This window comes from Crinia signifera, chromosome 11 (assembly GCF_055691185.1).
Source record: "Crinia signifera chromosome 11, ASM5569118v1, whole genome shotgun sequence".
NCBI classification, from domain to species: Eukaryota; Metazoa; Chordata; class Amphibia; order Anura; family Myobatrachidae; genus Crinia; species Crinia signifera.
Window position 1 is genome coordinate 76684434 of NC_139227.1, and position 27471 is coordinate 76711904.

Genomic DNA, 27471 nt, shown 5'->3' on the forward strand with positions numbered 1-27471 from the left:
AAACACTCCAAAGCGGAGTTTTGTTGTTTTCTGCTTCTTGACATGTAGATACATGCAACAAGGAACGGAGATGACATATTCCCCCTAGGTGCTTGTATTTTGCAGATAAGAGCAATCCGATCATGCTTTTGCAACCCATTAGGAAAGAGAAACTGCTGATATACATAAATAACCATACTGCTGTCTACAATCACTGAGGGGATTTTCCCCCTCAGGCCGGAGGACATCCAGTATCCTGGACAGAGCTGCATACTCATGTATTGTTACTACCAATATAAACTTGTGAGGCAGTTGACACAGTTATACCATGGCTCATTTATTAGTGTTTGCACATGAGGAGTAATGCAGCTATAGGCACGGGTTGTGGAAACGACCATTTTATTTTTCTGCGACAGTAAATGACTTGGCCTTCTTATTTGTTTCAGGTGATTGGTAGCTCCCTCCTGTTTGTTCATGATCGCCGAGGCTTCTCCAACGTCTGGATGATTGATTTCGGCAAAACATCTCCGGCACCATCGCACATAACCCTTCGCCATGATGTGCCCTGGGAACCTGGGACCCATGAAGATGGCTACTTGCTGGGGCTGAAGAACCTAATTGACACTATCCGAAACACCATGTGTATGTTAGATGAAAGAAGAGAAGAGGCTGGAGAAAGTGCAGTACTGGAGGATGAGAAGAACATGGCAAAGGAGAATGAGAAGACTTTACCAAAAAAGCATACAGAAGGGAATGCTACAAATGGGGAAAAGAATGATCTCTGAATAAGTGATGAGGTATCAGCGACGCCCCAATACCAGCCGAGAAACAGAGACCTATGAACTCATAGGAGAGAGTCTGCGGTTTCTACACAATACTAGACCATAGAAATATGGACTGCACCAGCTCAACAAATCACTGTCGGGTGGACTTGGGTTTCTTTAATCTACCCATGAGAGGGGAAAAAAGATCCCTCAATATTGCACATGCTGGAAGTGTGAGGAGTGGAACAAATCTTAGTGATAAAAGGTCTTCTATGAAGATAAGAGGCCATTGGAATAACAAGCACAACACAAACACTGACCTGCAGGGTTCTTCCTTGTCTGTTATTCTGCATTCGGATGGGAAGAAAAGTCAGATCACGCGACTATGTCATGAGGCTGGCTGATGGACCAATGTCACCTGTAGTGGGTGGGGCAGACTACCCTGCTAAGTAATGTCCACTTTCATCCAATCATAAAGCCAGACACTATTCTTCCTTTGACAGTTTAAGTTAATTTGTAAAACCCAGAAAATGATCTTCTCATCACTGTGCAGAGGGAGGGGAAAGACTTGTATCTTGACTATGAACAATATCACAGTGTGAGGAAAAAGCATTTTGTTTCACTCTGTTTCCATTTTCCACTTTTCAAATAAAAATGTATCCACTGACCAGCCTAAACACGCACACCGGGACAGTGGTTCTGTGGGGCTGCTAGCCTCCATTGCATGTCACTGTGAATGCTTTATAGAATCATGTTTTATTCATACTTATTTGGCTGTACAATCAGAAGAAAGCATTGTGTTGGGAAGGGGGGGATTTAAAAAGCATCAGTCTGTAGTGGACTGAGCCCTGAGTGTGCTCAGGGTACCTTCATAGAACGCAACAGTCTCGCACCATTTCATTGTTCTTACAATGGGCCTGTAAAATTAGGACAAGCAAAGGCTTCAATGCGGCAAAGGATAATAATGCCCAGCTTGCGTCCAAAAAAAACATGGGTCACTGTGTCAAGGCCACCGTTGCATTGAAAAATGTTTAAGTCACTGCCTTATTGGAGGAGCCGCTGCAAGGTTGGAAGAGAATGAAGGGTTTGTAGATAAATTAGTTTATAGATAGATATACATGAGCAGAGAAAATATACAAGAAAATAGGTAACATAAAAAATACCTAAAAGAAGGCTTAAAAAGGTCAAAATCAAGTAGGCTAGTCCAAGTACTATAAGGAGTGGCTTTAATTGTCCATATGGTCATGCAGAGACATTAGCAGCTCGATACGTAGACCCAGTATACGCCAAGCGTCGTCACATATTGCAGCTTTCCTTTGGCACTTTGAGGACGTAGAAGTTTCCTTTTTCCTTTTCAGTCCTGCCCCTCATCTGCCCTCCACTTAAGAGCATCCTCTTTGTGGGCATCAGGCCGTATCTGGTTTCGCATCCCACCTAGAAGATTGGATGTAGCCTCAGTGGCCACTATGAATGGCTTAACAACAGTGGGTGGGATCTGTCGTAGGACTCCGCCTACAGCACCGGTCAGTCCTTTTTGTTCATGACCACGTGATGCTACATCACGTATGGTCTGAGCGGTGTCAATAACCCCCTAAGAGGAAGGAGAGAGGTGTCACAGTATACCCATGTTGCTATTTTAGGTCTGTTATGCTATTAAGATGTTGCGCTCACCTCTCGCACAGTATCGTATGCTTTTGCCACACCTTCCCTCAGATCGGCCGGTTGTTGTCCCCTTCTTAGTCTACGTGAATGTCTAACATCCAGAGAGCAACGTGAAACCGGAGGTGTTGGAGACAAAATGTCATAGACAGTCTCTGCAGTGGCCTGAAATTCAGAAAATTGATAAAATTACCATTAGTTATGAGGATTACTTTTTACTATATGGTCTAGCATTTCCATCTCCTGTCATCCCTACCTGTATAGCTTGCACTAGGCGATTGCTGAGTTCTAGTGCAGCCGAGGCAGTGGAGGTGCCAAAAGACGCTGCCCCTCTCTGCAAGCCACGAATAATGCGTCCATCTTTTCTGTATTGCTCAATGGGCAGCCAGAAGAGATCTCGCACACCATGAACTGAAAAAAATAAATAAAAGAGCATTACATGACACAACACACTATTGCCTATATATTGTAGGGTTGATCAGCCTAAATCTTGTTTACGTTAAGTGAATGATGGTCTTATCTTTGTAATATAAGAATGATCATTTACATTTCTAACTTGTGTGCATTTCAAGCAATCATTTTATACTGTAACAACATTCAAATCAATTTAACAGAATTTCTGTTCAACATTGTCTTCATACTATTGATCACTTCTTGAAATAAATAAATACATCAATAAATAAATGCCTATTAAAACCTACATCTGAACATACATTATGGGTTAGACACAATTTCAAGCAGAATGTATCTAACCAGCAACCGTTAGGCCAGGCCTTCATATGGCATTCGCACTAATGGATGTAGCTGTGGTTGCGGAAGCCTCACTCTCAGATATAGGTTACTTACATAACTGTACAACAGAATGCATGGGGCCCACTCCTCCCAGAATTCCAGGCAACTGATTCTTGCGGATGTCAGTCAACCACTCATTGAGAGCATAAGAGAAAACCTTGTCTGCCCCAAGCAACCTATGGGAATGGATGAAAAATATCAGACGATAAGGGATTAATCTATATGTAAAAGGGAATAAGCAAATATGGTTATCAGAATTAAATAAATAGACATTAAAAATAGGGGTATAATATTAAAGAGCATCGTGTCAAATGAAAGATAAGCCTGGAAACAAGAAAACCTTTATTTTCACTCTACCCATTATTATTTTTCTGCACAGAACTTTAAACCTGGTAAGGGAGAATGGGACTGCTGTCACCATCATTTCTTATGTGACAGTGATGACAGTCGCATTCTCTTTGATGTTTCAGTGTGCTACAGTATACCTCTACAACCCTCGCATTGCTTCACTGCTTGTGCAGGACCCACAGAGGGAATTGGATACTTGTTTCTTAGCACGGCGCCCATCGCATACCATTACATGCGATGGTATGCTTTGCGATAATCGGGTAAATGAGCCGGATTGTACATCAAATGGCATGCTATGCGAAGAGATTTTTAATTGTACAACCCTGATGGGTGCTTACAATGTTAAATGCACCCCCATTGTCCACGCCACCCCGAAGCGTGGCGAGCGCAGCGGTTTGCGTCCTCCGATCTTTTCATACCCCCACTATCCACATTGGCGTGGAGTTGATTTTAGATAGTGTGGCGAGCGCAGTGAGCCACCGAGCCCAAAGTGTGGCGAGTCCCGCAAGGGAACGCGGAATACAAGTTGTGCTGCGCTCGCCGCGCTTCGGGCTCGGTGGCTTGCTGCGCTCGCAACACTATCTAGAATCAACTCCACGCCGGCGTGGATAGTGAGGTTATGAAAAGGTCGGAGGACGCGTTGATAGTAGGGGTGGCGTTCACAATGGGGGTGCATTTAACATTGTAAGCACCCATCTTGATGCTTGTACAATTAAAAATCGCATCGCATGCCACTATATTCGATGCGATGCGATGAGATGCTGTAAGATCAAAATCGTGGGCGCCGTGATAGGAAACAAGTACCGGGAATTGTATGCACCTAACAGAGTTTACCATGTCATTCAACAAATAATGAAACATGAAGAAGACATGTGTGAAAAACACACAACCATGATTAAGCAGCAAGAACTTTTAGCACTATTATCTGTCAGTTTGTGGTCTGAAAACCGTTACAAGACCTGGTTGTTGTCTATTGAAGCCATTTAGTGACTGATATTCTCCCAATCCATGAATTTTACGCAAATTCTGTTGTCAGACAGATGGTGTCACATTCCCTCTGTACAATACTTGGGTATAAGGAATAATAATACATTGCTTACTGAAATCATCACTGCTAAACAGTTAGTATGGGGTTCTTATGGTGATATGCTGTAATTAGTCTTAAAACACTCTGGGTCTGTTTCAGATGTAGTTGGTGGTGCTATTGTGTCTGATACCACCAATAAAGTGATGCAGCAGGCGGGGTCATGCCTCTTGCATACATTTCAGATCCGAGAAACAAACTAGTACACAGTATCAGATCATCTGCTACCCCATTGGCTGACTGTACGACCCGTTGAGTTGTGTAGGCCGGCTGATGTCCTCAGAAGGAGATCCTATTCCAATCCCTCTCCAACAAGAGGCCATCGCCTCCACCAAATCACTGACAGTCCGAAGCTGTAGTGTATCCATACTACATATGCACAGCACGGGTCCAGCACATACACAATGTACCAAACACCAGCATTGCAGAAGCACTGGGACCTTCTAATCAACTCCACCTGGGAAGCATTGGTCTGGTAGACATTAATACAGGGGTGTGGTGTTATCTTCAAAGGCAAATATGTAAGCCTGGCCCATGTTGCAATTTTATTGTTGATTTTCTTTAGAGAATGGGCTTTTTCCTGGCTATGCTTCCATGAAGCCCATACTTATTCAGTCCTTCACCAGGTTGGCAAAGGCCTATAGATTTCTAGATGTATCGGTAGCTTCTGGTTCTTTGTGTATTCTTAGAGTATCATATCCTATTGGACAGCCACCAATAGGAAGATGGGTAAAGACTGTTACATGATGGACCTCTAATAGCATTATAACACTTTCTGGAATAATGAGCAGTTGTTACATTTTCTTCTCGGACACAACTATATATAGTTTTCCCTCCTTGGCCTGATGTTATTACAAATCTGAGCGCACCAGCTGCCACCGCCAGGTGCACTTGGTTTGCAGCAGCAAAGTTGTATATTACTTTTTCAAACATGGACGGTTCATGAGATATATATATATATATATATATATATATAGTAATACAGAATGGAGTCACTCACCAGTCTCAGGCAAATCAAGGTTGATTTATTCAGGCAGCATGGCAATATTAGTGGGCATCGACGTTTCGGTCCGCCTCTGGGACCTTTTTCAAGATCTTGAAAAAGGTCCCAGAGGCGGACCGAAACGTCGATGCCCACTAATATTGCCATGCTGCCTGAATAAATCAACCTTGATTTGCCTGAGACTGGTGAGTGACTCCATTCTGTATTACTATACAAAGTAGTGACCTGCTAGCAAGTTCCCTACCCCGGATTGTCACCCCAGCAAGATATTCATGTTGATGTGAGTGCCAGTACCATTGTTTGTAGCGCAGTGCCGGCCAAGGTCGACATGACTTAAGGTCGAATTTGCATAAAGGTCGACATGAGGAAGGTCGACTGGTCATAAGGTCGACATGGGGTTTTTCACTGTTTTTTGAGCCGACATGTGCCGACAGGTGGTATTTCATGCCCTACCATCCACTAGGGCGTGGAGGAGGAATATTAAAGCTGTGGCGAGCGAAGCGAGCCACCGTGCCCGAAGCATTGCGAGGGTCCGATTCTCATTGCCAACTGTGTCCATGTCGACTGTGTCGACATTCGGATAAAAAAACAGTGAAAAACCCATGTCGACCTTATGACCAGTCGACCTTCCTCATGTCGACCTTTATGCAAATTCGACCTTAAGTCATGTCGACCTTGGCCCATGTCGACCTTAAATCAGGTCGACCTTCCTGCCAGTCGACCTAATGGGGTCGACCTAATGACTGTAGACCTAAGTTCATTCTGACAGATGTACCGATTCCCTGGTGACTTTCTCACGGGTCTCCTGGTTTTATATCTTCTGCTACTGTCCACATTTGTAATGGCAATCAACAGTGCTGCCCCCTATTCCCCCGAATATTTGCTCTTATAATTGAACCACTTGCTTCCCATCCGATATTAGTGGTGTGCAAGAATGCCACACCAATCCCAAGATATCTCTCTTTGCGGACGATATTCTCCTTTCCGTGACTCAACCAGCGATCTCCCTCCCTAACCTTTTTTCTGTCCTTAGGTTTCCTTACAACGCAGTTTCCGTCTATAAGATAAAGAACTCCAAGTCTGAAGCCATGCTGCTCCATGTTCCCCCTTATTAAGCTGAAAACCTTAAAGCTAATTTTAACTTCACATTAGAGATGTGTCGTTCGCGAACGATCCGGTTCTTTTGAACGGATCCATCAAAAGAACGAACGAGCCGCCGATCCCAAAATGGTGATCCGGATCGGTTTCGCTTAGCATTACATACAATACAATGCACATTGCATTGCTTGAGCTCAGCACTGCCCCCTTTGGCAGCTGAGATATTTTCTTCTAATTGGCTGCTTGTGCTGCTGCTGCTGCTGCTGTGTCACGTGCAGATCTAGATTCTTCTGAATCTGGAAGCCCTGAGGGAGGTCTGGTGACTACACATCAACAGCAGAGCAGACTAAGCAGAGCAGAGGCATTGGCACTGGCAGGCATTTCAAGATTGCTTCACCTGAGTTCACCAGTAGTATCACAGAAAGGTGTGTAGTAGAAGTATGAACACACAGACACACAGACATAAATTAGGCAGTGCACATGTGTTTTTTTTTTTTTACTAGATCTGTGTTTGCTGGGCTGTGTAGTACATTTAACTTTAATTTGGAGGGGGAGGGGGCCTTCTTTTAACTTTCATTAGGGGGGGGGAGGGGGGGCTCGGCAATGAGCAAATTTAGTCTCCCTTGGCAGCGAGCAAATTAATACCCCTTTTACACCGCTGCAAAACCCCGGGTCTTCAGCGGGTCAGACCCCTGTCAGCGGCAGTGTAAATGGGACACACCGTGTCCCTTTACACGGGACTTCTACCCAGGTCCTGGGAACTGGATTGTTCGTCAGACAAGCGTTGGTCAGACAGTCACTAGGTCGACATGCAGAAAGGTCGACATGGGAAAAGGTTGACATGGGAAAAGGTAGACATGGACGTTAGGATGACATGAGGAAGGTCATAAGGTCGACATGGGGTTTTCGCTGTTTTTTGACCCGAATGTCAACACAGTTGACATGGACACAGTTGGAAGTGAGAATCGGACCCTCGCATCGCTCGCAATGCTTTGGGCACAGTGTCTCACTTCGCTCGCCACACTATTATAATCTCACTCCATGCCCTAGTGGAAGGTAGGGCATGAAATACCGCCTGTCGGCACATGTCGGCTCAAAAAACAGTGAAAATCCCCATGTCGACCTTATGACCTGTCGACCTTCCTCATGTTGACCTATAACCATGTCGATCTTGTTCCACGTCGACCTTTCAGCATGTCGATCTAGTGTTGTTGACCTAATGTCGACCTAGATCAGTCGACCAAACGACTATCTATGTTAAGTGCACCACCTAGGTCAGGGTTAGAGAACCTTTGGCCCCAGCTGTTGTTGGACTACACATCCCAGCATTCCCTGCAACAGTGTTATCATGGCCAAATAGCAAATTGTAGCAGGGCATGCTGGGATGTGTAGTCCAACAACAGCTGGAGGGCCAAAGGTTCCCCATCTCTGACCTACGACTTTGCTCTGTTTCTGGACTTCCCTCTTAACGAATGATTGCTATTACCTGTTCTAAACAGGTAAATGGATAAGAAAGGTGTTTCCACACAGGTAATAACAATCAAACATTAAGAGGGAAGTCCAGAAACAGAGCATTGTGTCCCTCCTGGAAAGGGTCATGTTGGGAGGTATGGTACACTAACTCAAACCATAAATAACTGTGTTTTTTACACAAACTGAGCCGCAGAGCCGCCCAAAGGATCTAGATCTTTTCACTGACCGACCCAGGTCGACCCGGGTCCGCGAAAAGATCCGTTTTGCCCATCTCTACTTCACATGGCAAACGAAAAAGATCAAATTTCTGGGGATTTATATGACTTCCCGCTATGACTCCCTATTTCATGAAAATTTCCCACCTCTATTTTCTAGGATGCAAACCGATTTGGCTTCATGGAATCAACTTATTATTTCATAGCTACATAGCTGTTAAAATTAATATAATCCCAAAATGGCTCTATATTTTCCAGACCCTCCCTGTAGCTGTTCATGCCTCATTTATTAATAATATTTAAAAAGCCCTTATTCGCTTGATTTGGTACCATAGACTTCCACGTATTACAGCCAAAATTGTAATACGGTAGCGGGAGGTGGTAGGGGTCTGCCTGACAAAACTCTACTATCCGGCCTGTCATGTTTCTTAAAAGATTGCTTCCTATGCCCCCCCTGGCTCTACTTCCTGGCTTGACATTGTTAATCTCCCAGACCTGACTCACTTATGAGGATTACCCTCCTCACACCGTCCCTCTACTTACATCTAAACTGCTCCCTACACTAAACTCTGGGATTCCCACTTTCTCAAGATGAAACTCACCTCCCCGACATCTCCCTTGACCCCCATTTGACACAATCCCCTGTTTCCTCCTGGATTATCTACTACAAGGTTCCGTATTTGGAAGGTCGGGTTTAAATTTCCTGCTGATTTTTCCGACCAGGGTCAATCGCTAGCTCTGTCTACACTACAACAGAAAACCCCATCTCTGATACTGAACCCCATTGAATTACTTCAAATTTGCTATTTTCTATATTCCCTACCCTCCCTCCATGTTCTCGGTGCTCTTACTCCTTTTGAAAGTCTTTGTAAACGGGGCTCCTTATCTAATGGCGTGATCTCACAGATTTCTGCCCTCCTTTTTGATGCTAGCTTACCCTCCTCCTTGAGACCTCATGAAATTGCTTGGGAGCGAGACCTAGGACCTCCTCTGGATGAAACATAGAAACATAGAATTTGACGGCAGATAAGAACCACTTGGCCCATCTAGTCTGCCCCTTTTTTTAAACATGTTACCTCAAACCGTATTTCATCCTTATTTTTTTGTAAGGATATCAATATGCTTATCCCAAGCATGTTTAAATTGTACTACTGTATTTGCGTCTACCACCTCTGTTGGGAGGCTATTCCACTTACAGTATCTACTACTCTTTCTGTGAAAAAATTCTTCCTCACATTTCCCCTGAATCTTCCTCCCTCTAGTTTCAGTGCATGTCCTCGTGTTCTGTTGCTCCTCTTCCTGTGAAGAATGTCTCCCACCTGTACCTTGTTAAAGCCTGGGATGACATGAGACTGGGTATAGCCAAAAGCTCTATTGCTACCAAAAGTAAAGAGACTGCTTATAACAGGCATATCCAAACTGTGGCCCTCCAGCTGTTGGGAAACTACACATCCCAGCATGCCTTGCCATAGTTTTAGCATCCCCTGATAGCAAAACTGTTGCAAGGCATGATGGGACTTGTAGTTTCACAACAGCTGGAGGGCCATAGTTTGAAGGTGCCTGGCTTATAATATCTACTATGGTTGGTACTATACTCCTGAGAGCCTCAATAAAAAGTTCACGTCCTCTTCACCTGACTGTTAATATGGGTGTGGCTGCAGGGGTTTGATGATCGATATATGGTGGACCTGTCCGATTATTGTCCCCTTTTGGGATGTGAGTGCGCAAAACCCGACCATCGGGGTTGGAGCCAAATTGGAATCACTACGGCCCCTTTATGTACAGATAGAATACCTGGAGAACAGCACTGTGCTAGGGAGACTTTATGTGGTGTCTCACTTTAGATTATACCCCACTTTCAAGCACCTGCTATGAACTATAACTTCATTTAATAGGAACAGGAATTGATGGACTTTCTTACTTCATCGTGGCTGCACCGGGGGCCAAGAACGATTAGGAAGCATATTTTTATCTAAGACTTGTTGTCATACAATATAGTGTGATGCCGGTCTGACTGCCCCTCTAACACTCTAATTTAAAAAGTTCATGAAAACCAAAAACAAGGATTGACTGTATGGAACTCAGTAATAGTGCACATTGTGATGCTATATGTCAGTCTTACCCGTGTCTGCAGTACAGCCTCTTCAGTTTCAGTTCAGAGCAGTTCAACTGGGCTAGTCCTATAAATATTCCAGCAAACGTACCCTAAAATTAAAGAAATGTCTTGAATTAACATCAGCCAAAATCTTACAAGTACTATATGTTAGTGTTGATAGTGTTCACAATGTTACATTGTGGTATAAACTGGACACATGTATCCATACTGTATATACATACAGCCCTGCTCAATTATAATGTGAGCAAAGCAGGCAAGCAAACGAATCTAAAATATTAACAGTTACCTTAGGAGTGACTTTGGAAGAGATGACATACCAGCACTGCATGCACAGGGATCCCCACCAATGTGACCAGTACAGGGAAGCATATTAGGATTGCACAGTGCTAGTCCAAACTAAATAGTGTCATGCCAATCTCCCAATCCTGCTGCTTCTACAAAATCGCTAAAACCCAACCTTTTCTCAATCCATCTCTTCTTCTTCTTTTTGTATAAATATTTGTATTGAACCAATGAGTGTTATTATAGAAAACGAGTGTGAATTGATAATTATCTGCAGTACATACAAACAAGGGACAAACAATCAAACTAATATATGGGTATCTCTTCTGTCATCTCTAGTCCCACCAATGCAGCCCTTGCCCCCCTGTTCTACCCCTCTCTTCAGTGTCTCTGCTGCTGCTTCTCTTCTTATTTTGTTGCTCTGACTTACCCCTACTCTGCTTTACACAACTCCTTTACTGGCTCCCTTTTACCTACATAATCTAGTTTAAGGTCCTCAACTTCATATACAATCACTCCTCCTCCTCATCATCATCCTAGCATTCAAAAAAACTTTACTCTTCCACACTTTCCTTAACTCTGACATCATCTCAATCTCTCTGACTGTCGCTTTACCTCTGCTGGTTTCCTTCTCCCACCCCCTTACCGAAGATTTCACCTGTGCTTCCTCTGTTCGTATTCTCCTGCCATATCATTCTGTGTACCATTCTATATTATTTTAAACATGCACAGAAAACGCACTGATTATATAATGCCCACCAAGCCCTCTCCATCCCACCCCCCATTTTAAGTTCACCTCCCAGTTATACCCACCCACTCCTCTAGACTGTACCATCCCAGGAGTAGAGCCCTTCATCCACTTGTTTGTCTCCCCAGTATGCGGCTCTGTACACCCTTCCCAGGGGATGCAGTTAGAATCCCGGCGGTCGGAATCCCGACACTTTCTCCCTCTATGGGTGTCCACGACACCCACAGAGGGAGAATAAATTAGTGTGCCGAGTGCAGCGAGGCACTGGGCCAGCAAGGGGGGCTATCCACATCCCCCTCTTGTCTGGATTTCGGCGGTCGGGATTTTGAACGCCGGGATTTAGTACCAATCCCCCCTCCCTCGGTCAGTTTCCAGGATTATTGCCGCGTGGACTCCATCCAAGATTGGGACTACTGCCAAACGTGGACAGTGCAGGTTATTATTGGTTCACCATCCATTTATTGTTCACAGGATCAGGAGACCCCTGCTGCCATGGTTTTTTAGGTGTTTACTGTCTATTATGTTTTATTAAAAAATTTATTTTAAACCTGAATTGATTCACCCACTCTATCATTTGAGCGCTGCTATAAAACTTTTGTCCCTTTTGTGTATTTCCAGGGGACTGACCATCCCCTATTTTAGCAGCTGCTTCTAAGGAAGCAACCCATGCAATAAGCGCTCTGGTTTTCTCAACCAAGTGTTGAGACCACTTTTTGGTCTAATAGTTCATGGTTTGATTTTTTCCCCCCTTGTAGTGCGTTTACCTGGAAATACTTTTGTTTTATTGTGACCTTTTCTTATATGTTGGTACAGACAATTGGTGGCACCATATAAATAAAATTTAATACTACTACCAATCACTTACCACCTGCTCTGTGGAAACATGCTTGCCTTGGTAGTCCAGCCATATTGGAACCTCCGAGGTGAAGCGAAATTCTCTGTAAAAAGAGGGTCCAAAAAAAATGTGATAATGAAGAATGATAATCACATTACTTCTTAAAATTTCTTTCTGCCCTACTCCCTCCTCTCCCTCTACAGCAGCATTCCCTACTCCCCCCTCCCTCTACATACATGCCCTAAAGGCCCCCCTCTCTATGCATGCCCCGCCGCCCTGCCTCTCTATGCGTGCCCCGCCGTCACATGCATGCCCCACCGCCCTGCCTCTACATGCATGCCCCACCGCCCTGCCTCTACATGCATGCCCCACCGCATTGCCTCTACATGCATGCCCCACCGCCCTGCCTCTACATGCATGCCCCACCGCCCTGCCTCTACATGCATGCCCCACCGCCCTGCCTCTACATGCATGCCCCACCGCCCTGCCTCTACATGCATGCCCCACCGCCCTGCCTCTACATGCATGCCCCACCGCCCTGCCTCTACATGCATGCCGCACCTCTACTTATTTTCCTTATACTATTTAATGTGTTTCATGAGCAATTTAAAAAAAATAGTTTTACTTCCTTTCTAAAGAGATCTATAATAGTATGCGCTTGTTTTTTCTTCTAGAACAATGTTTTGTGATAATATAAATAACATTCTTTATCTGTTATAGCCAAAATATAAAAGAACCTCACAAAAATAAACAATCCCGATTGCTTTTATCTATGCCAATGTTCCCTACTGTTCTTCTTCTATAAAGACCCTTTATAACATTGTCTACTCTTTTTGATATAAAGAAACTCATTGGTTGGAGCTTTATCCCTCTCCACTTTATCTCTTTCCAAGAATTGCCAAATCTCTCCCCATGCTCCTTACGGTGCTGTCTTATGACAATATTTCCTACTCTGCTTTCCTCTATAACGCCCATGCAGGGCCGGCGCCACCACTAGGCAAATCTAGGCATTTGCCTAGGGCGCCGGCCACTGGAGGGCGGCATTTTGTGCCGCCCGGGTACCTGTCCTACGGCGCTGTGTATTTAAATCTGGCGGCGGAGGCAGCGGGGGTCCCTGCAGTCCATTAGAAATCACGAGCGCTATCCGCCGGGCTATGCGGAAGCGCTTCTAGTGTGAAAACTCTGGCAGCACGGCGCACGCTGATCTCAGCCAATCAGCGTGCTGCCAGAGTTTTCACACTAGAAGCGCTTCCGCATAGCCCCTCGTGATTTCTAATGGACTGCAGGGACCCCCGCTGCCTCCGCCGCCAGATTTAAATACACAGCGCCGCAGCAGGACAGGTACCCCCCCCCCCCGCACCGGGGCGCCCCCACCCCGACTCGCCTGGGGCGCTCCGGTGCCTTGCACCGGCCCTGCGCCCATGTGTAACACTACCTATTAGAAAACATCCCTTAAACAAAATGTCACATTCATCATTAACAGCACATTAAAAACACTGATCTAATACTATGATCCCCTTCTCATGTATTGCACTATGGAAATAGTCTTAAACTTACTTCCTCTATGAACAAGCCATACTTATTCTTTTCTAACAAACGCATGTGCACCACCCCAACCAATGTCCACTGCAATGCAATCACTACTCTGTTCACCACCAATTCCTCAATATCCCTCTGTACCTGAAATAAATTACAAATAATCATGAATCAGAGAGAGCAATTGCCACATTAAAAAATATAACAATTTATTGGTACCACATAAAACAGTACTTTATAAAAAAAAAGGCTTAAGCCTAATTCAATCACACTTAATAAGGTGAGACATTAGACACAAATAATTACATTTCCCTTAGTCAGATGTACAGTAATGATCCCGAGAGAATAGTACCAAGCTCATGGATAATTAGTGTTCCAATTAGCGGGGTTTCCTTAGGAGCCTGAAATCTCTTTTGTAGAAATTAATTTAATTAATTAATTTAAACAAAGAAAGTCTCTCCAATCAATTGGCATTCCTGAGATTTTACTGTTTCAACCATCAGATAACTGCGGCCAATGTTGAACAGGCTTTTATAGCATATGACACTCTGATCTTACACCTCATATATGACAGAGTGATATATCGGAGTGTCATTGAAATCTGCTATAAAAGCCTGTTCAACATTCGCCGCTGTTATCCGATTGTTGGAAAAATTTAAAGTAAAATCTCCTTGTTTAAATTAATTTCTACAAAAGATATTTCATGCTGCTAACGAAAACCCGCTAATTGGAATACTAATTATGGTACTTGTTTCCTAGCACGGCCACAATCGCGGGCATCGGGTGTAATTTTTAGTGGTCTGCGACGCGACCGACGCGATGCCCCCGATTTCCCATTGAAAAAAGTCAAAATCGCGTCGGGCGCGTCGCAGGCGGCTAAAAAAGGCTTAAATGGTCCAGACGCGATGCCCCCGATTTCCCATCGGAAACAATGTTAAATGCCTCAATTTACCCGCGATGCCCCCGATTTCCCATAGGAAACAATGTTAAATGCCTCAATTTACCCAAATCATCATAGGGAACAATGGTAAATGGGCCACAAACCCAAAAGTAGTTTACGCCACCCCACGATCAACGTGAACCCGAAGCGTGGCGAGCACAGCGAGCCCGCGAGGGGCGGCGGTACGCGTCCTCGGACCTTTTCATACCCCCACTATCCACGTCGGCGTGGAGTTGAGAATAGAATAGTGTGGCGAGCGCAGCGAACCCGAAGCGTGGCGAGCGCAGCGAGCCCCGCGAGGGGACGCGGATACCTTCACAGGTAAACGCGTTCCTTCGCGGGCTTCACAGGTATCCACGTTCGCTCGCCACGCTTCGGGCTCGGTGGCTCGCTGCGCTCGCCACGCTATTCTATTCTCAACTCCACACCGACGTGGATAGTGGGGGTATGAAAAGGTCGGAGGACGCGTACCGCCGCCCATCGCGGACTCGCTGCGCTCGCCACGCTTCGGGTTCGCGTTGATCGTGGGGTGGCGTAAACTACTTTTGGGGGGACATTTCACTGTTCAGGGGTGTTTTTGGGGGTTTGTGGCCCATTTACCATTGTTCCCTATGATGATTTGGGTAAATTGAGGCATTTAACATAGTTTCCTATGGGAAATCGGGGGCATCGCGGGTAAATTGAGGCATTTAACATTGTTTCCTATGGGAAATCGCGGGCATCGCGTCGGTACCATCGCACCCGATTTTTTAGTGCATGCGATGGCCGCGATGCGCCCGATTTTTACTAACGATGCCCACGATCATGATCGGTGTGGCCGTGCTAGGAAACAAGTACCCTAATTATCCATGAGCTTGGTACTATTCTCTCTCGATGTACTGTAGATCTGACTGAGGAAAATGTAATTATTTGTGCCTAATGTCTCACTTTATTAAGTGTTATCTAAGATTGAATTTTTATAAAGTACTGTTTGAGGCCCATACACACTGGGCGACTTTGAGCTGAAAGTCACTCAAAACAGCAGGTTTCAGCGGCTTTCAGCTCAAACCCGCCCAGTGTGTATGCCCCGGCGATGAGCGGTGAGTGCTGCTGCGCGCTCCTGCATCATCGCCGGGAAAGGCGCTCATCTGCTGGTTACACCAGCAGATGAGCGGCTTTCAGGATGGCTTTGCATAGCTCTGCGCTATGCAACGACGTCTTCCCCCATCCGTCGGCTCCGGGCATGGGGAAAGCCGCTTAGTGTGTATGCACTGAGCGGCTTTCCCTGCAGCGATGACAGCGGCCATCGCTGTCCATACACGCTGGGCAGTCAGCGATGACAGCGGCCATCGCTGTCCATACACGCTGGGCATAGTCGCCTATATATTTTTAAATGTGGCAATTGCGCTCTCTTTGATTCATGATTATTTGTATTATATTTGTGTGAGTGATACAGAGTTACTTTTGGGAGCTTCATGTGTCACAAATATCAAATTTTTAATCATACTTTTTGATATATTGTGGATAAATTGTGCGCCAATTTTCTTTGCCGGTACCGCTGCGGTGTTTGTATAAATATATCACATGCTTTCGGGGTGCATCCATAGTATTTATTGTACCTGAAATAAATTGGCTGATCAGACGCTGAGCTGACAGATGAGGTGTCCTCCTCATTGGAATCTAATGAGGCTTCCAGTCCGGATTCACACTCAGAGGCACTTGGCTTGCGATTGCTTTCCAAGTGAGAAGCTAGGCATAAAAAAACATCTTAATAAGGGAAAATACCATTTGTGGCTGATACGCGGTCAATATTAGCACCTGAAATACTTACTATCTGAACCTAGCTCCATAGGAACCACCGGCTGAATACCAGTAGCCAAACTGGTAAAGAAATCTTTGAGGAAGAAAAGGGCATCCTGGAGATGAATGAGAGAAGAGGAAGGAAAGACAATGTGGGGGCTGAAGGTCACTAAATTAGTCACGAATGGCTAAGAAAAAAATGGCGGCATAGAGTGTGAGCATAGTGGAAGACAGGACACGCACCTGGTCAATGTTTAGGCGAAGTGGCATTAAGGACATTCGAAGGCAGCATTCGGGTCCCCCCAACCCAGTCTCGGGACGTACATGGAGGGCTTTAATAGTGAGCTAAAGGCAAGTCATATAATGAAAAATGGTAAAAACAAGCAATGCAATTCTAAACTGAATACGTGATTTTCGGTCATATTTTATTAATGATACACTATAAGTATAATGAAAAGGTAAGTTATAAGATGGGCAAAGGAAGATGACAACAGAGGACCTGCTGTTGATCACCATGTGGCACTGTGGACACCTTTTTTGGGCAAATATATAAATAAATAATACTTACACATTGGCTACATAGGGCACATAACTGCAATGGTGTTTATTGGGCTATTATGGGCAGGATACTAGATCTGGGCACAAACTGTATGTGTTGTATCAGGCCCAGGAATAAAGGAGGTGTGCATTAAGCCGGTATCCTATTCACAGGGAAGTAAATATGGGCATATGACTGTGGTGGTATCAAGGCTGCACAGGATGGGCATGATCTATAGCGCACAGTATTTACTATGCTGTCCAGGTCTGCACCACACTCGTGTCAAAACATTTGGCCCCGCCTCCAGGCATAGATTAATGTGGACAAGCTCATCACCAGGAAAACCACAATTGGGCCTGGAACCCCTTACTTATAATAGGATTTGTTCTGTAAATAGTGGGGAATGGGATTTTCGTCCTGAAAGTGGACATGTCCAAAATAATATACAGCCTTTTTAGCTAGGAATTGAGCGGCAGATTTATTAAGCTTGGTGAAGTGATAAAGTGTCTGGTTTTTTATCACCGGCCAATCAGCTCCTAACTGTGAAGTTACAGGCTTGCTTTGAAAAACGACAGGTAGGAGCCGAATGGCCGGTGATAAAAACAAGACACTTCCCTTCACCAAGCTTAATAAATCTACCCCTGTGGTCTCAATAGCTAAAAACAGTAAATGAAAGCCACTGCAGACATTGAAATGTCCTATTCATGAGCAATCGCAAATGGATGATGATACCCAATGCTGCTTATTTCATATTCATGGTTGTCCAGTATGGTAAAGGTATACATTTCTGCAATGGTCATCCTAATTACAAGGTGTAAAGCCACACTGTTGTTATCGTCCTTCCTTGTACCAACTCCCATACTATTATGTCCGACCTCCTAGCTCTCCTGCACACCCAGGTATTTCCTCCCTATCTTACCATGTTTGAATGAGCCCTCCGAGGCATCTTTTCACTGGTGTACAAGTACAAGAACTTGTTGATATGGGAAGACGCCAGACGATCTCTGATCTCTAGCTCTTGAACGATAAACACTTGACGTGCAAGGAGGACTTCTTCCACCTCACCGACTTGGAGCTTCTCTGTCCCAGCAGCCTCAGAAGGTGCTGGGTATGACTCATGCTGGAAGCTCACCTATAAAATAAGATTTTCCCATTAGACAGTAAAACATAGCAGTTAGAAATCTGGACTAAATAACATTTTGGTGCAATAATTCCTTTGGGAAAGAAATTTTACATATTATATGAAAGGATTCCCTGCAGTAGGATCAATCATCATCAAAGCCTAATCAGGACATAACAGGGTGTGACATAAGGACAGGTTAATTGGCAAATACTCACTTTGGTCAGCTGGATTTCCATTAATATGTCATGAATCCTGCCGTTTCCTCCTTGTGTTCTCCATGTGTTCTGAGGGCGGTTGGTGACAGAGGATCGGGATGGAGAACCGCGGGCACTTGGCATACTCGCTCTTGACCTGCAGAACACAAAGTAATAAAATTACCAGCAATTATTTTATATGCAGGTTCCTTCAGTGCTAGGTGATTGCATCTGGAAATCAAAGGCTTTTGGTGTAATTGTTGGATGTTGTAAGAGGGTGACTAACCTCCATTATTACAGCCCAACGCTTCCCCAGCCTAACCCTACCTTCCCCGATAAAGCCTAAGCCTATCCCCCTCCGCATACTTATGATCAGGATACTGGCAGTCAAGATTTTGTTGTGGTCATCCTCATCAATATTGACATTCTGGCACCGATCTTCTGGCCACTGGTCAGGATGCTGATGTCGGTATTCTGACTGCCGGCATCCCGTCAGCCAGGATGCTAAATGCATCCCCATGGAGTAATATGCCACATCTTATTAGTTGTGGAGAAAGGCGAGTGTGGAGTCTGTACAGGAAATGGACTACTGAGAATGTGTTTGATAAGTATGCTATTTGGCTTGGCATTGCTGGGATGATCGCAGAAGAAGGGCATAGGAAGGGCCATTTAAGGATGAATTCTAAAATGTCAGCAAAACATGCAATTGAGTGTCCAAAATAAATCTAAAGCTTGAAGGGAAATTGTGTGTATCCTAGAGCAGAGCATGTATGAGTGGAAGAAACGTTTATATAGGTTTTCCTTGATCTGAAGGTAGAAGGAGAGATCACCAAGATATGGTTTAATTACAGACCACTCTCCTGCTTCCAGGCACTAACCAGGGTCCAATTAATACAATTGTATCGTCATCATGGAGAAGAGGAGAAATAGGGAATGGCAGTGGTGGTCTCTAAATGTAAGGCAGACTGGTTAAATTGCCTTAACTAAGGGTACAGGTAAAACACAAACAACCACTGCATACAGTACATCATTTGTTCCTTTATTAAAGATCTACTAGAGCAGTGGGAAATCGCAACATAAGAATTTTATTTAGTTCCAGGCAAGAAGGCAAGATAAACCAGATTGAGACTTAAATCCAGGTTGTTCCTCTAGGGTAGTGATTTTCAACCTTTTCTCAATTTGTGAAACCCCGAACAAGGTGGGTAATTCAGACCTGATTGCACGGCTACGACTTTGCACGGCCAGCGTTCAGTTAAGCCGCCACCCCTAGAGTGAAATTCTGCCTTGCAAATCAATTTGCTCGCTGTGCGAATGGGTGTGCATGGCTTCACATCCATTCGCAGCCGTGTGACTATGTCCAAAACCCATCGTAACAGGCTCAGCATCGAAGGATTTTGGGACTGGGAACAAGTTATTGCAGGAGTAGCGGCGGTGTGATGGAAAAAGGCATATCCGTCTTGGATCGGACGTCACACACCCACCCCTCAGACACACCTAGTGTTTTCCCGGACACTCCTTTTTTTCCTGGAACGAGCGTGTTTTTTCTAGCACTCCCACTAAACATCCGGTTTCCACCCTCAAGCGCCTGCCACTGTCCCCCGAGTGGGAAAACACACACACACACACACACACATTGGGCCTTATTCTAGTTCACTCTTTCTGACAAAATCCTTCTTAGATGGACAAAACCATGTACACTGCATGTACAAAAATGTGCAGAGAGAATTAGATTTGGGTGAATTATTTTGTTTCTGTGCAGGGTAAATACTGACTGCTTTATTTTTACACTGCAATATATATCTCACTTTGAAGTAAAACCCCACCCAAATCTAATTCTCTTTGCACAAGTAACATCTGCCCCACCTGCAGTGCACATGGTTTTGTCCATCTAAGAAGGATTTTGTCAGAAAGAGTGAACTAGAATAAGGCCCATTGTCTACCACAGTAATGAAAGAAATGCACTGGACCCTGCAGTAATTCCACATCCTGTCCCCCCACCCATTAATTCCACTACATGCTGTCCCCCATAGAAATTCCACACACTCCACCAGATAAGTTTTCCCCTCAGTGGCAGGAGCACTGTTAGGCAGCAGATAGCAGCACGGGCAGCAAGACAATGTGACAGACATGAGCTATGAGTCCTGTGAAGTCGGAGGTCACAGGCCTAGCTTCGGAAGAGCACTGTGCTGCCCGAGCCTGGTATTGACGATATTGGCAGCTGAGCAAATGGCATGTCCTGGGCGGTGGCACATCTGACAAGCGCACACTAGTGTGCCTTTGCACAGCAGTTGAAAACTGCTGCTCTAGGGTTCCTTCAGAAGAGTCAAATGGGTTATATAAAAAGTTTGTAAAGAAAATAAATGTTTGTTGGCCTACAAAAAAAAAAAAAAAACTGTCAACATTTACCTACATTTGGGGATATTCTACAACATACGAGATAAAAGCCATATAATCTTTACTGAAGTTTTCACCCCTAATTCTCCATTTTCAGCTTGTGTAGAGCGTTTTTTAAATGGGGCTTCTATCCAACTAGATAATCTGTTCTACCATCTACATCATGTTCAGTGGTTCATAGAGTAGGATATTTGTGCTAATTGTAAGCACTCAAATGAAAGGCCAACAAATGAAAACGTATCCATTTCAGATAAAACTTTCTGAATTGTTGCTATAAAGAAAGAGTAATGTTGGAAGCATAGAACGGACTGCTGCCTCCACCTATATGAAATTAGGGCTGAGAGACTGCCATTAAAATGAACCTCATGTTTAATGCTGGCGCCTGCATGTCCACCACATCCACATTAACTTGACTCAGCTTGCAACTCTAAGAGAACAAGTTTGGAAGTGCGGTAGAGACTTTGTTAATGACCGTTAAGCTGGGTAAACCCTTTACAGATCAATCTGCAGGTCAGATAAACTCTCCGATTCCCAGAGTGATTATCAGATTAGCGTCCACCCTGTACACCAGGAGCTATTTTTAACTCAGTGTGGTGCGGTCTTTGAGGGAGTCATAGGTTGGGCATTTTTTAAGCAGGAATTAAAATCCAGATCTCCTAATCTGACCGTCGTAGGAGCATTTGAAGTCGCTCACTGGCTAATGCTTCTGCATTATTCCATAGACCGATTATATAATGTTTAGGCCAATCCGCAGATATGTGTTCTAATTGAACAGCTTTTACTGTCAGCATATGGAGCTAATCTTCTATTCTCTTGAAGGCAAATGAATATAAGCTGCTGTATGCTCTTATAGAGAGTGTATATGGCTCAAAACTTAAGGCAGCAATCAAGAGAGGTAAGATTGGAACTCTGCTATTTGGAATAAGTAATGTTACTATTATTATTTATTATTATAATTTTATTTATTAGGCGCCACAAGTGTTTCGCAGCGCCATACAAAGGAACAGTACTGGGAGACAAAACTTGGCATAACATTGAATAAATAACAAAAATAGAGTACAAATAAAGAGCGCCACAGTTCAATACACATTACAGCTTAAATATAAGTAGTGAGGCATCAATTAACATACAACTAGAGGCTTGAGGCCAATGATGGAGAGGAGTATGCAGACGAAGATGGTCACTGAGTGTTGGAGTATAGGAGAGCTGTGAGTGGATTGTGAAGAGAAGAGGGCTTTGACAACAGGGATGTGTGCAGAACCCATTATGGATAGTGGTATGAATTCCACCATGAACCAGTTGGACCACAAAGGGAGTGTGGACCACTCACGGGTGTAACCTTTCTTGGGGGTGATAATAAAATGCTAACTCCTCTGCAATGACAGGAGCCAGGTTGTACAGCGTGACATTAACCTCAGCACTCAGACCCCTGAGAAGTCGGTGGCAGTACTAGAAGAGTCTCCAGGGCCAGCCCACATGCCCACGCAGAAAGGTTATGAGGGCTGGAATTTGTTAACTATATGAGTATATTTGTTCAGGCATAGTATCAAATTTCAAATACAGTACCATTCTCTTTCCCTCATCATTTTGGTCAAATTATGGCCTTTATCAGAAGTTACAACAGCATATCAAAGCACTATAATGTATAACACCACCAACACCTACAGAAAAGATCTGTCCCCTGGCCCCCTTTTCTACTACCACCAAACCGGCGGCTGAGGAACGTGAGGTACGGCACACCCAATCCCACGATTGTGGAACCCAAAGTGCAGCACTTCCTGTGTACGGACTGGTACTTTTGGTCCTTCGAATGGATGGCAAATTGCTTCACTGCCAATACTGTAGGTGACACTTCCACATGCCAACTAAAAAATGGTTGGGCATGTACCCATATATAGTGCTCTAAACCTCAAAGACTATTATGGTCAGTTGAATCCCCAATAATAAGGATTGTCAAAAATTACACATCCATACACTCTGTACACTTGCTATCCTCATATGGGTCAGAAGCCAATAATTACAAGTGAAGCTTGCAGGGATACAAAGAAGTAGAAGCAATCTAGATACTAAATTGCTAATATCAAATATATATATATAAAAAAAATATCTACACTACTAAATAAGTAACAAAAAAACAGTGGGGCCTTACGACTTAAATGAGTGCAATCCTTTGATCATGTTTATATGTTGATTTTTTGTATTGAGTATTTTTGTAGTTCTAATGGAAAATGTGAATTGCCTTAGATGCACATTTTTCTTTCTTACCTTGGTGATTGAGCTCTAGCAGAGTTGGGACGGCTGCTACCGAAATCCTTGCCCCCGTACAAGTGCCACACCACAGAGATCTCTCTCAGAACTATACGTGTCTCTGGCACAGGGAATTTAGCTGGCGGCTTCAGCAAATCAGTACTGCCGATTGGGCGAGAAAAGTGTCCGTCCTTCACCAATATGGGGCAATCCACCAGTTTTCTAACCACAGGCTCTCCATCTTTAGGCTATGGAAGAAAAGATCGCAAACGTTTACTGCGGGCTTATACAGAATGCAGTAGGCAGACAATTACATTTCTGAGTGTTTACGGCAGACTGTGCCATTAATACTCACTGGCACACCAATACCAGGGGCATCAAGGATACAGAAATCATCTGTGTCCGTCAGCTCGCTGTCTCCACTTGTGTCTGAGCCACCAAGACTCTCCTGTGATACCCGGGAATCAGGCGGTGGTGGAGATAGGGGATTGCTCTCACTTCTGTTCCTGGAGGCAGCTTCTTCAGGGAATAGGTACACAGACACCGGGGAATTCTGCCGGAAAAGTGGGTCCCCTTTAAGATAAAAAAATATTGGGTGGTGGTATAAGTGGGCTTGTCAGTGCTGTGATTTGTACACAAGGTCACTTCCTCCTGCTACACACCTGATTCCAAATGTTCTCGACTGCTCCTCCCAGTGTCTATTAGAGCATCAGTCAAATCTCCCTGGTTAATTTGGGCGGTCTCTGCAGGCAAACACGAAGGGACTGGGGATGGACCTTCTGGAGGCTGCAAAAAATCAACATAATTATTAGAATTAATCGGTTTTGTTTGTTGGGACTGATTAAATAATCTGTTTATACCTTTAACTTATTCTCATTTTATTTTAATCAACGGCACCCCAACAGGCTGACTATTACGAAAGATACACCCATCAATTAAGATAGATTTCAAACAGACAAAATTGTTTAACAATGCAAATCACTAATAACAACATCTGCAGCAACATTGACCAGATATTCATTCCCTGTATCTTGCTTAACAGCTAAGCGCAGGTCTGAAATGACCCTGATGGTTTCCATCTGGTTCCCAGGCCAACAGTAGTCACATGGGCTTCTATGGGTATTCAGGTGGGAGCTAGATTTCTTCTCATTCTTTAATTCATAAACACGTGGATGGAAGAACTATTATGAAATCATGTTGACGAGTTCCAGCCATCACCATATCTGTTTAAGAGACAGATGTGTTCTAAAACTGGTCAAGTGGCATAGGACATGTTTGCCCAAAGAATACAAAAAAAAGTGCTATCACTATGGAACCCAAGTTTCAAATTAAATCAAAATAAAAATCTAAAATGACAGGACCAGCATTTTGGCGTAGGTGATCCGAAATGAATTACTGGGGAGGATGGCAGTTAATTCAGAGTTACAGTATATATGCATATGTTAGGGATAACAATCTTCAGCAGCAGCAGTGCACAGAGGGGAAGACAGAGACTTGCACACAGTATGAATGGTTAGCATTACTACCTCATAGCAGTGAGGTCATGGGTTTTATCCCACCATGGCCCTAACTATGTATATTATCCCCCTACATGGGTTTCCTCCAGGTACTTCAGTTTCCTCTCATAGGGGGGTATTCAATTTGTCCTGTATTTTTCTGCTGGTCGAAAAAAAAAATCCCTGTGTATTCAATTGCGGGCATTTTTGCCTGTGTTTTTTTTTTTTTTTGTCTGTTTTTGCCGTGCAGTTTACCATTTTTATTTTAGTTGAAATTGCATCAGTGAAAACTAAGGACTGGCTAAAATGTCCACAATTTCGCAGAAAACACATGGATCGGTGAGTAATTTGCTCATCTTCATGTTTTTTTTTTTTTGACAGTGCCGAATTGATAACATAGGCAAAAAGTACCTAAAAAAATAACCCTGCATAGTCCAAAAACATATTGTTAGGTTAATTGGCTCCTGCCAAAAATGAATGGGCTGAATAAATGGGCCAAGTGGTTCTTATCCGACGTCAAATTCTATGTTTCTATGTAAATTAATATTTTAAAAAGACCAAAAATTTGTTTGGGGAACAAAATGTAAACCTGCCTGGGAGACCACAGAACTACACTTTACACCCCATAAAAGCTTGTCAATATAAACACCATATTAGAAAAAAAATAGGGTTTCAAAGCTACAGTATAGCGCTGAGTGCATTGGAGTTTGAAGTAGTGCGCAAACTTAACTTGGCTCTCTATGAGACAAAATCTTCTGAGGAGAATACAATATGTAACTGAAATGATGGATACTGATGTCAGGAGACCTTGCTACTTGTTCAGGCTGTATACTACTCCACTCTTAATCCAGTTAAGTACCCAATACGTCAGCCAGACTGATTTAACTCAATAGATTCAATTTAAAAGGGAGGAACTCACAACACAGGAATGTGAAAATAAATACAAAATTCCTACTGCTTTGGGGGATGCCATTCTTACACATCTGGAGTGAGTATACATATGAACACAATGTACTGTATAGATTGTATATATGGCTCTAGACCAGGTGCAAAATAGCTTAGAGAACATGTGTGTTTTCTTAAGAACTAAAATATACAACTGGACCACATATTTTTCAATAACTGCTCTTTGTAAAGGCATGGACTTTAAGCACAACATTTGCAAAATGTCTTTCGGCTCATTGATACTGTCTGTCAGCACAAAACTGCGGCAGGAGGCGATCACACATGGAACAGTACACAAAGTCTTTACACTCACAGCTAGCCAGTGTAACACCAACAGAAGGACTAGTACATAAGCCAGTGATGGCTAACCTTGTCAGCTTGGTGTGTCCAAAAATCGTAAAAAAAAAAAGTGTAGCCTTCCTAGAGTCGCCGGTCACTTCAAGAAATATCAATAATTTGGGGTTATTTGCAGCCATTGTACATACCGTGATGCCCATTATACAGATGCCACACACCGTGATGCCCATTATACACATGCCACACACCGTGATGCCTTTTATACATATGCCACACACCGTGATGCCCATTATACACATGCCACACACCGTGATGCCTTTTATACATATGCCACACACCGTGATGCCCATTATACAGATGCCACACACCATGATGCCCATTATACAGATGCCAAACACCGTGATGCCCATTATACACATGCCACACACCGTGATGCCCATTATACACATGCCACGCACCGTGATGCCCATTATACAGATGCCACACACCGTGATGCCCATTATACAGATGCCAAACACCGTGATGCCCATTATACACATGCCACACACCGTGATGCCCATTATACACATGCCACACACCGTGATGCCCATTATACAGATGCCACACACCGTGATGCCCATTATACAGATGCCAAACACCGTGATGCCCATTATACACATGCCACACACCGTGATGCCCATTATACACATGCCACACACCGTGATGCCTTTTATACATATGCCACACACCGTGATGCCCATTATACACATGCCACACACCGTGATGCCCATTATACAGATGCCAAACACCGTGATGCCCATTATACAGATGCCAAACACCGTGATGCCCATTATACAGATGCCAAACACCGTGATGCCCATTATACAGATGCCAAACACCGTGATGCCCATTATACACATGCCACACACCGTGATGCCTTTTATACATATGCCACACACCGTGATGCCCATTATACACATGCCACACACCGTGATGCCCATTATACACATGCCACACACCGTGATGCCCATTATACAGATGCCACACATCGTGATGCCCATTATACAGATGCCACACACCATGATGCCCATTATACACATGCCACACACCGTGATGCCCATTATACAGATGCCACACACCGTGATGCCCATTATACAGATGCCACACACCGTGATGCCCATTATACAGATGCCAAACACCGTGATGCCCATTATACACATGCCACACACCGTGATGCCTTTTATACATATGCCACACACCGTGATGCCCATTATACACATGCCACACACCGTGATGCCCATTATACAGATGCCACACACCATGATGCCCATTATACAGATGCCAAACACCGTGATGCCCATTATACACATGCCACACACCGTGATGCCCATTATACAGATGCCACACACCGTGATGGCCATTATACAGATGCCACACACCGTGATGCCCATTATACATATGCCACACACCGTGATGGCCATTATACATATGCCACACACCGTGATGCCCATTATACATATGCCACACACCGTGATGCCCATTATACATATGCCACACACTGTGGTGCCCATTCTTTATATGAACGTCAATGTGAAAGAGCAATATAT

At 44.1% G+C, this 27471-nt stretch overlaps 2 protein-coding genes across 6 annotated transcripts in view; one reads left to right on the forward strand and one right to left on the reverse strand.

The window, feature by feature from the left end:
- The window catches only part of LOC146045968 (inositol-trisphosphate 3-kinase B-like), a 95003-nt gene extending 91939 nt beyond the window's left edge, over positions 1–3064 (forward strand). For both annotated transcript variants that reach the window (XM_083165117.1, XM_083165118.1), the window contains exon 8: positions 426–3064. In XM_083165117.1, the coding sequence (XP_083021243.1) occupies positions 426–764 (339 nt within the window). In that variant the 3' untranslated portion in view covers positions 765–3064. The remainder of the gene's footprint in view (positions 1–425) is intronic.
- ATG2A (autophagy related 2A) overlaps positions 296–27471 on the reverse strand; it is a 141524-nt gene continuing 114348 nt past the window's right edge. Inside the window, exons 29-43 of one of the 4 annotated variants that reach the window (XR_014465701.1) lie at positions 23810–23933; positions 23503–23720; positions 23166–23395; positions 18528–18663; positions 18109–18321; positions 16895–16996; positions 16683–16767; positions 16471–16600; positions 12427–12499; positions 10538–10620; positions 3249–3370; positions 2659–2813; positions 2415–2567; positions 1907–2334; positions 296–1802 (exon numbers count right to left, since the gene is read on the reverse strand). Coding sequence is in view for 1 of the 4 variants with exons in the window: in XM_083165116.1 (XP_083021242.1) it covers positions 2098–2334; positions 2415–2567; positions 2659–2813; positions 3249–3370; positions 10538–10620; positions 12427–12499; positions 16471–16600; positions 16683–16767; positions 16895–16996; positions 18109–18321; positions 18528–18663; positions 23166–23395; positions 23503–23720; positions 23810–23933 (2061 nt within the window). In the remaining 3 variants the exon portion in view is untranslated. Of the gene's footprint in view, positions 2335–2414; positions 2568–2658; positions 2814–3248; positions 3371–10537; positions 10621–12426; positions 12500–16470; positions 16601–16682; positions 16768–16894; positions 16997–18108; positions 18322–18527; positions 18664–23165; positions 23396–23502; positions 23721–23809; positions 23934–27471 lie in introns of all 4 variants that reach the window. The other 3 variants (XR_014465700.1, XR_014465699.1, XM_083165116.1) reach the window with 3 other exon arrangements.